The sequence below is a fragment of the Merops nubicus genome, unplaced genomic scaffold (genome assembly GCF_000691845.1).
Source record: "Merops nubicus isolate BGI_N331 unplaced genomic scaffold, ASM69184v1 scaffold19714, whole genome shotgun sequence".
Classification (NCBI taxonomy): domain Eukaryota; kingdom Metazoa; phylum Chordata; class Aves; order Coraciiformes; family Meropidae; genus Merops; species Merops nubicus.
The window spans coordinates 18679-28406 of record NW_008605134.1 but is presented as its reverse complement, the minus strand read 5'-3'; the positions used below and the strand labels follow the sequence as shown (position 1 = coordinate 28406).

The 9728-nt window shown below is 41.1% G+C and overlaps 1 protein-coding gene across 1 annotated transcript in view; it reads right to left on the bottom strand.

Annotated features, from left to right (window-relative positions):
- LOC103771931 (dedicator of cytokinesis protein 3-like) overlaps positions 1-9728 on the bottom strand; it is a gene marked incomplete at its 5' end in the record, with an annotated part of 35986 nt that overhangs the window by 9015 nt on the left and 17243 nt on the right. The window contains 7 exons of the mRNA XM_008939250.1: positions 2521-2668; positions 3162-3297; positions 4895-5016; positions 6292-6408; positions 7694-7777; positions 8749-8928; positions 9375-9461. Coding sequence (XP_008937498.1) covers positions 2521-2668; positions 3162-3297; positions 4895-5016; positions 6292-6408; positions 7694-7777; positions 8749-8928; positions 9375-9461 — 874 coding nt within the window. The remainder of the gene's footprint in view (positions 1-2520; positions 2669-3161; positions 3298-4894; positions 5017-6291; positions 6409-7693; positions 7778-8748; positions 8929-9374; positions 9462-9728) is intronic.

Below are 9728 nucleotides of genomic sequence, written 5' to 3'. Positions count from 1 at the left end.
GATTCCTTTGGTCACTAATGGAACTAATCTGGATTATAGAAGTATCTGAATCCTCAACAGTGCTAGTAGCTGAGCTCCACAAAGGACTCTGCAGTTTAACAGAGGAGGTGGTTTAAATATCTGGGTAATGAGCTAGTGTTTTTTTTCACCTCTACATTAAATGTTTGAATCAATAAGAGAAGCATTTAAATGTCTGACCAAAGCCTAGAAATCATAGATAACCACGCTCAGGTTACAGCCACAGGTGACAAAGATGCTCAGTTGATAAATTTAGGCAGTCTGTATGAAATGAACGGTTGGCCTTCACATACTTCCTGTCTGAAGGGTGGTTAACGGCAGCATCGTGACTACTGTAGATTTGTTGGCAGTCTCAGCAGAAAGGCCAAGGGTTGGATGGGTCATGGTGACTGAACTATCCTCTCACCTCTAGAGGTGGTCCCTCCAGGACAGAGATGAGGCACATTGGTGGGGGCAGCGTGGGGAAGCTTGCACGGCTGCCGCCCATGCTGTATCTGTTCTGTGGATAAATAGAGGGCTTCAGCCTCCAGTGTTGTCAATCCAGCACCTTTCACCAGCACTAAATTAAAAAGAATATAAATAAATACCAAAAAAAAAAAAAAAAGGGAAAAAAAAAAAGGATAGAGGTGCATTGGTAGAGCTGCACACGTGATGTTTGTGAAGCACTTGGCTCCAGCCAGTGATACTGATCTCTCTTTTTCACAAGCATCAAACTCATCCAATTAAAAAACAAAACAAAAGGAAAAAATCACCAAGGAGAAAACCAGAGCTGTATTATTAGAGCGGAACTTAAGTGTAAGGGCTTTTTCTCGTTACAAACAACTCCATTCCAGGCAGCCGGGTTGTAATAACCACAAGAGTGACTTGCACACTGGGAAACACAGAGAGCAGCTGGGACTTTACTGGAAATGAAATCCCATAATTGGTGGGTAATGGCAGAATGCTGTGCTCACTTCACTTTAAAGTGAACATAACTGGCAGAGAAGAAATATTATGTCATAGGCTACCAAAACATGCTAGTAAGAGTGAAAAATAAAATACATATATTGAAGTATTTTTTCAAAATCATTACTTAGTTCCCTCATTTGTGGTCATTTACACTGTCTAGTTCTCATCTCTGGGAGGTGCTGTTGGCTCATCCGTTAGCACCATTCCCTTTGCAGCATTCATCGGTTTAGTTTCTAAGCAACAGCAAAGAATACAGTGAAGAGGGAAGCTGGTGATGCTGTGAAGTCATCCAGCTCAGAAGGACTGTCACAGCCTGTCACTGTAAGCACTGGACTTTTAAAGTGGAAAACAGCCTGAGATGCTGTAAGCGCCAAACCCCCTCATATCTCCCAGAAGACTCAGAGCTCACATGCCAGCTGAGGCACATCCATTACATTTCTATTATGCCAGTTTCATCTGGTTACTTTACTACTGGAATTGTCATTATTCTCCTTCCAGCCCTTGGTAATTAGTGAAGCTATATGCCTTAATTTGAAGATGTCCACTTCTCACCTTCCTACTCTGTCTGATCCTTCAATTAAATCACTGTAAATGCATCTGTGTTATAACAACAGCCACTCAATCAAGATTATACTGCAAGACTGAGCAAAAAAGCCCCAGGCTGGCCCGAAAGAAAGCGCCCTTCTCTCTGTTCTCTGTCCATATGGAGACATATGGTTCCCCTGCATGGGAGGAAGGGGTGAGATTTAAATATCAGCCTCTGTGGCTGACCGTGTCCTGGATACCTTCTTCAGATGCCTGTGAAAAGAGGTGTAGAAATTCATGAAGCTGCAACTGAGAATTCAAAATAAGAGGGGAGGTAAAGACCCCAAAATCCTGGAATAGATGTTACCAAAGGTAAGTGATTGCATGACATGGTTTGGCTTCAGCTCTGAGGCTTGGGAAGAAAAAGGTTAGTAGCATCAAGACCAGCTGCTGTAAAGCAACAGGGAGTACCCCTGGTTTGCTTTTGCACGTTTCCTTTTCTCAAGAATTTCCCAGCAGGAAGCCCTTCTTTAACTCCAGTACTTAAAATTTGTATCTTTCAACATTCATCATATACATATGCGTTTGTATACACACAGTTCAACTAACTGCCTCAAGTTCTTTTTTGTGCTGTAATTTGATTAAATGTATAATGTGATTTTTTTTGCTTTTGTCTTCATGATCTCTCTCTTTTAAGTACTGTACCAAAGACTATTCTTGTTTTCCTACAGATTGCCTGCCACAATTTTGTGGCGGAACAATGGAAATCATTATGAAACACAACTGCCTGAAACCAGCATGTATTAGAGATATATCCAAAATTATGCTAAAAAGAAGAATTAAATCAATTTCTGGAGAATGAAAAACAATTTTAAGAAGTAATTTTTGAGGAGGCATTTATAAGTCCAAAAGAGAAACGGTGTATTTCTCAGTGTAGGTGGTCTTTCCCCAGTAAATCAGTGAGGTTGCCAGGTTTAGGGGATGCCTGCAGGTCCAGCTAACCCTTCATTTGGGCCCATCCATTCTTACCTCGAGCACTGGAAGGGGCAGAGTTAATCATCTGGGATGGTGCCGAGTGAGTAGAGCTCAGGCTTGAGGTGGAAGGGCTAGCCTGGGACAAGGATAAAATAGAGACATTGGTGACTGAGCCCTGGTACCTGGATTTAGGGTAAACACACTGCAGGAGGCAGAGAAACCATCAGGGGAGAATCGAGTGGATCAGTGCATTAGATAGCTACTGGCCTCAGATCACCCAGCACAGCCTCTGGCTAGGAATAGCTTCAGTGCAGGCCACTAGCCATCTGCACTCATGACTGGGATCATGTCACCCTTCCCCAAACCCCGAGCGATACCAGCTGCCTGTGTTGAACAGGTCAGATAAATAACACGCTGACTAGCACCTCACTTTCTGAAAGCAACAGTACTGTCTTGGACCACAGTACCAACTTCCACTGTACAAATACAGAACCCTTCTTCCGGGAGTAAACCTGGCTGAATTACTCGGGCTTCTTTCTTGAATTGAGTTATGGATCCTGCCTGTTCAGTTCTGAGACAAACGCGGCGGGACAGACCCCAGCGCGAGCACGGGCGAAACCCGCTCCTCCCGCACCCAGCCCCGCAGAGCAGCTCGGCGCCGCCCCACAGCCAGAGCCGGCTGTGCGGCCGGGTACCTGCATGTGGTACATGTCCTCGGCAGCCTCCCCCACAGAACTGTCTGTTAGGATAACCAGGTTTCCTGTTTCACTGGAGGTGTGGGACGACAGAGAGGATGAGGAGTGTCGGACTGAACCAAGCATGTTCAGTGGGCTGGAATGAAAACAGAGACAAAACAAGAGCGTAATTATTTTCTGAAACTGTGTTTTAATTTGTGAAGCCCAATTTTTGCCAAGCTAGTAAGTACGTACAGTTGTCTACTGCTTGAGGTCACCTCTGTATGTCAAAACACTTTTGAAAAATCAGGCCAAATAAGCTTAAATAAATCCATAAATGTATATGAAGGAAGTGACAATAAGAACACATGTAAGACCACATAATAGGTAGGATGTAGAATTTCAGAATCCAAAGCCAGGTTAACACCACATTGTGACACTAGATTTTGGTTTGTTTATAATTTGTTTATTATTATAATAATTTGCATATGTGGTTTATTTATAACTGAACATTCTGAAATCACTCTCATTTTTATCACTGAAGTATGATGAGTGGGAGCAGCTTTAAAAAACAACATTCCAAAGGAAGCCAAACAGGAGAGACACAGGTCAAAAGAGTTTTCCTTATTGCATCTGTTGGGCCTCAGCATTCCAACTGAAGGCAACTTTGTAGCTCACAGCAAATTAACGCAGCCCAGCTGGTGTGCAGGCTGCACCCTGATCTCACCCATTAAATTAGTGTTTAGTTTGTCACATACAAAGAAAAAAACACGTTCATGGATGTGATATTGTGAATCACACCAATACATATTTTATTCACTATAGAATCTCCTTAGATTGCCTTAAGCACTAAAAAAGCCTTTATAAAAGTGTGAAATTTTGAGGAATAATTATTTATCATCCAGACGCCAACAGTCACCTGCCAAGCCACTGAAGTAGTACAGTATTCAAGACCAAGCTCCCACAGCCTTTCATGCCAGGCTTTAAGAGCAGCTGCGCTACGTAGACCCACCAAGAGAAATAAACACGGAAGAACAGTTAAAAATTCCTAACTTCAGGGACATTGCCGTCACTGTTCCTCATACTGGCACAGACATATACATTTGCAAGTAAACAATTGTAGCTGGATATAAAAACATTGTTTTGCCCTGAAACTCCCAATTTTTATGCTCATCTTGGGATTTTATAGACAAATAATCAGTTTGAATAAGTACTCCCATTTTCAAGTGTTTCTTTGAAAGCTGAGCCATTTGTTGGCATTCTGATAAAAACACCTTGGCAGCCTTCCTTATATTTGGGTTCTGATTTGATCCAAATTATAAAAAACAATGACGTGAAAATGTTTTGTTCCTTAAGAATGGATGTATACCGATCTGGGTTCTAAAACAAGCAGTATTATGGTAGGCAATACCCATCGATTTGCTGTTTGTGTAGTGAAAGTGGGAGAAGTTGGAACCTCCAAAGACAGACTGAATCTGGAGATCCGAGTGGCAGATGTGTTTCTGCCTGTACAGAAGTGAAGCGATGGAGTAACACTTGGAGGTGTTCAGCACTTGCTGCAAAGTGCATTTCTCAACCTTTGGATTCCAGTCCTCAAACTTTAATAATTAGCACTGAATGAGGACAAAAGGCACTTCTGCCAAGACTCATCCTTCTCCTTTTGCTCCTCTGTTAACACCTCTTTGAAGCTCCTTGAATCTTAATGCAACAGTGTGCAGAGATTGTAGATGTTTCAGAAGAAAAAAACATGGTACCTGTGTCGATGCATCAGCTTTATGCTCTCTGGGCTCATAGGTCCATGTGAGACCAGAACATTGCTGCGTGGTGTACTAGTGCCAGAGCAGGCTGGACTCAGCTTATCCAAACCAGGTAACTCCTGCAGAGGAAACGTACTTTAGCTAAGTTGGTCAGAGCAAATCACAAGTTTTCTTCTCAGGAAAATCCTGTTCCCATGTTCTTTACAGTTACCCTGAGATATCGTGTGCTTCCACAGGATAAAGAAGATCAGTGCTTTACAACACCATTCTCTACTTCCAAACACATTCTAGCCACTATTTCAGGAATTTGGGAAGAAAATGGAGGCACAGTGAGACCCAAATTACAGCCACCTACATTTTTGAAAAAAGAAATGTGGACTCGAAAATACAGATCTTGCCCAAACTCTCAAGAAAGGTAGTGAACTCAAACTGGTTACTGTGACCTGTATGGATCTCATCTGCTTTGAAAGAGAAAGGCTGTAGATAAAAATTCTGGTGCTGTTATTTCTGGCCATCCTTGCACAGTGTTTACTCCTAAGAATAAAGGAAAAAGCCTTCGAGTTAGAAGCTACCTTAGTGCATATTCCAGTTGGAAAGTAAAGTGCTAACACACATACTTCAAATAATTCTTTTACATTACAGAAAGCTACCCTTCAGTTTGGTTATGATAATGTTTGAGACAGTGTATAGGTATCCGTGCTTCACTATGTGAGAGAGAGTGAGAGGAGAACATGCTGCAAATTTCTGAGACCCATCTGGCAAAGATAGTTGTCTTGCAATGCTAATACACAGCAGAGGACACAGAGAAGGAAATGTTTCACTTCTAGAGAGGACGACATTTGTACTTTTGGTGTATAAGAGGTGGTGGCAATCATGCTCTGGAGGAAGTTCCATCAAACATACAGGAACTACAGACCTATAATAATGTATGTCCTTATCACCAGAGTGGGATGCCTAATATAACCAACAGTAATTTCTGTCACTGTCTATATAAAACCACTTCTGGAGGGCCTAATCCATGTCATGCTACTCCAAATTACAGCAGTTCTTTCAAAGAGCTCAACCTCTGGTACTTTCTGTTAATCTCTCCTTCCCCTGCTTTATATAATTTTCTGTTATTAGACAGTAACTGAAAACTCAGCTTTACGATTGTTTTGTGATGCAACAAAGAACGTACAAATATTAAAAATTCTAGTTTAAATTAAAGGGGAAGTTAACATACTTACTAGGACAAAATTTTGCACAGAGATCAAGAATTCTTTTGATAATATGGCAATCCAGTAGGCTCAATCAGTGCTGTTATCAGCCCATTTCTTTTGTGAACCTTAATGCAACTGACAGGAGTTTAACTGTAACTGAATAATTCAAAATGGGAAAACTGACTGTCAGCTTACATGGTACAGACTGGATCGCATCATCTGGAACTGGTCTATCAGTTTCTTATGCAGGGGACGCATTTCTGGGTGTACGAATTTCTCATGGACTGCCAGACCCACTCCTAAGACATGCACCTGTTAAAAACAAAACACAGCATCACAAACCCCAATAAATTGTGTTTAAGAGATAGACTAGAAGCCTGTCCCAGAGTTCTGGCTATGAGCAAGAAAGCATTGTAAAACATGCCACTGTTCATTTACAAGGCTGCTGATAATTAAGCAGGCCTAGGAGACGTGGCAAGTTCATATTACTTCAACAAGTACTTTAAGTGTGAGACAACCACATTTATGTCATGTTGGATTACTTGTTAAGAGACAATGGTAAAAAAATTATCCGATTCTCTCTCCGGAGTGAACAGCATTCCATCCTCACACAGATAATGCGTTGTGACAAATTCCTCCCGCCCAGTATCAGAGAAGAGGTCGAAGCTGCCGATGGAGATTTCTAGAAGGAGTTTCTAATAACTGAGCTGGGCAGTGGCAGTGTGGCATGGCATGCACAGTCACTCCTTTCTGTTGCTTGTTATTTATTTTCTAAAGGTCGCTTTTTCAAAGGTCAAACATATAATATTAGTGATTGAATGACATTATATAAGCCCTCAGATGACAGAAAATAGTAATGCTAGCAGGCTTAGGATGTATGTAATTCCCTACATGATCCAAGTCTGTACAAACAATAACTAATTAGTCTTCAAACATCCTCTTGAGGATTGAAGGGAGATAAGCATTATCTTTGTTTTACAGAGGGGAAATCTGAAATGCAGTTAAGTGATTTGTTGAAGAAAAAAGGATAGTAGCTCTATTCAGACTGGGACACATTGTTTAATGGGGCATATCTTGCCAAACTTTCTGTTAAGAGTGATGAGATTTTCTGATTTTACTCCCATCAAAGCATCCAGCTAGCTTTATCTACCAAGATGTTTCATGGATAGACTAAGGAAAAATAAAAACTGCAGAGAATATAAACAGACATTAAGTTTTCCCATGTTGCTCTGCCAGCTTAATCTCAAGCCTCATCTGTCCTGCCTCTGAATATCTTTGAAAATTACCAGGAAGACATAATTCAAAATGCCAAAAATGAATGGCAGGCTTGAAACATGGCAAGAGATCTGCTGGATAATAAACGGAGATAACACAATTACTGCACTTTCAGCTGAGCTTCACCTTGTGTCCCGGAAGCTGAATGGGTTGTTCATAAACTCATTTGCTATCTCCCCTATTTTTTGTTTAAATGTACTTTAGATTTCCTGTACCAAAATTCTTTGCTTCTGAATGAATCAGTTGGATCTGGTATGTTTAGACTGACTGGAGATGAATTCAGACACAGTAGCAATACTCTTTTGCATGTGAAAACCAGTACCTGTTCCTGCATGAGTTCCTTGAGCTGTGTGATCTTCTCTGCATCTCCAGGGTGCTTTGTGATATAATCTTTATCAAAAAAGGCCTGTAGGAAAAGGGAAGAAAAAGCCTTCTGCTTATTGGAAGATATTTCAGTGTAACTAGGTGTTAAAGGTGGAGAGGCAAAGGTCCAAAAATCTTAGAAAAACTAAATATATTAGGCTATCAGCAGCAGCTCAGTTTTATTGCTTTTAGCACTCTGGGATCCATGCAAAGCTACGGTAGTTTTGGCAGCCCAGGCGGTTCTGCTGAAACATGAATCTGGCCAAGTTTCCCCATGTGACAGTGGTGACACCGCTAAGCCTCATCTCATCCAGTTACCTGCATTTGCTATTGTTTCCTCCACGTAACAGCCTGAAGTGAAAACTGCTCAGTGAGTCAAGTGGTAACTGATGTAAAGCACCACAAGCGTTCTCTTCCTGGCTCTGTGGAGAAGATGTGGTACCACACCCCTGGACCACTGCTGCCATTTTTCAGTATTTCACCCTAGACTTACCTTTTGCAATGCAGAGTTTAAGTAACAGTTTGCCAGAGATTATGCCACATAACATAGTGCATATAATATCACTTTAGGGTTACAGTGAGTCTGAAATTAGGCTAGCAAAGATAATAGTTGAGAAGCATGAATTAGCAGCTTTTTGTGATTACAGTCCCAGTCATCATGATTCCCACCCACTCTACTGCAAAATGGATTTATAATGTAAGCAGTATAAAAAAATCTGCTTCACTCTTACCTGCCAAGTGAGGATTCTCAGGTAAGCCAAGTTTCATTCTTGAGAAACCCCACTGCCAACCATACCTACTTCAGTGCCACATCCCAACTCCACCTTTGCCCCTCCTGTTGACATGGGGCTATGCAAGCACTGACACAGAATAACCAAGCATGGCTATTAACCTCAGATTTAGACAATATGCATGAAAGGTTCTTATCTTATTAAGTCATACTTTCTTTGAAACAGAAATGGAAATAAAAGCGAAAGAAGGTGATACTAAATTCCAAAGCAGAGCCTGGCTTACCTCCTGGTATCGTGCAATTCCCCCATTGACAGCTGCATCAATCACTCCATTCAGACACATGCTGAGAAGATTGATGTTACCATGCATTTGTTTATGCTGGTACTGGCTTATCAGTGTTCTCAGCTCCTGGTTTTTGTTCTCAACCACTTGAATGGCATTTTCCAAAGGACTTACTTCAACCTCAAAGGCAATAGAATACACTTTAATTCCATGGACACCTGAGATTTATCATCTTCCTTGTAATGAAATGACACTTTAAGATTCTTCAGTGATCTCTAAGTTTTTAATGCTTTGTAGAAAATTAGCTACATTAACAAATTTCACTGTTGGCAATGCTGTATTTCAGGTCACTGAGTTGTGATAACTTCTTTCTGTATACTGAAGACATGGCAACAATGCAATTATTCCATCTTTTGGGCACTCTCTCTATTAGACTGTCATGTTCTCTCAATGTAATTCCCCAGCAATTATTTAGATAAAGTGGTGTACAAAAGACATATTTAATCATGGGTAAACTTCATCACTTCAAACGGCAAGATTTCAGTCAAAGGAGTTGTAAGTCGCTTATCCCATGCCCTCAGTAACTCATAATTTCAAACCCAAATTACAGGAACTATGAGCATTACCAGTTCTCTTCTTTCCACTTCAAACCAACGAGAGATCCCAGGCAAACTGTGAGTCAAGGTCAGAGTTGTACGTTCAATCCACAAGCTCTGCAAAGAGTAATTGAGGATGTCAGGTACACAGTGAATCACAGTCACATCATCTGTACACTTATTACACATGTTAAGGGTATAAAGTTCAGAAGAGGATATATTAATCTCCTGAGCATTAACTTACCTTGCAGAATGTCATGCTGAAAGTCACTTGAACAACAAAACCAGAATTCAGTACACCCCAAAGCAACACATTCGACATTTCTATGAATTTTTAAAGGTTGACCACCAATTCGGTCATGGGAACCAAAAAGAGATTGTGGA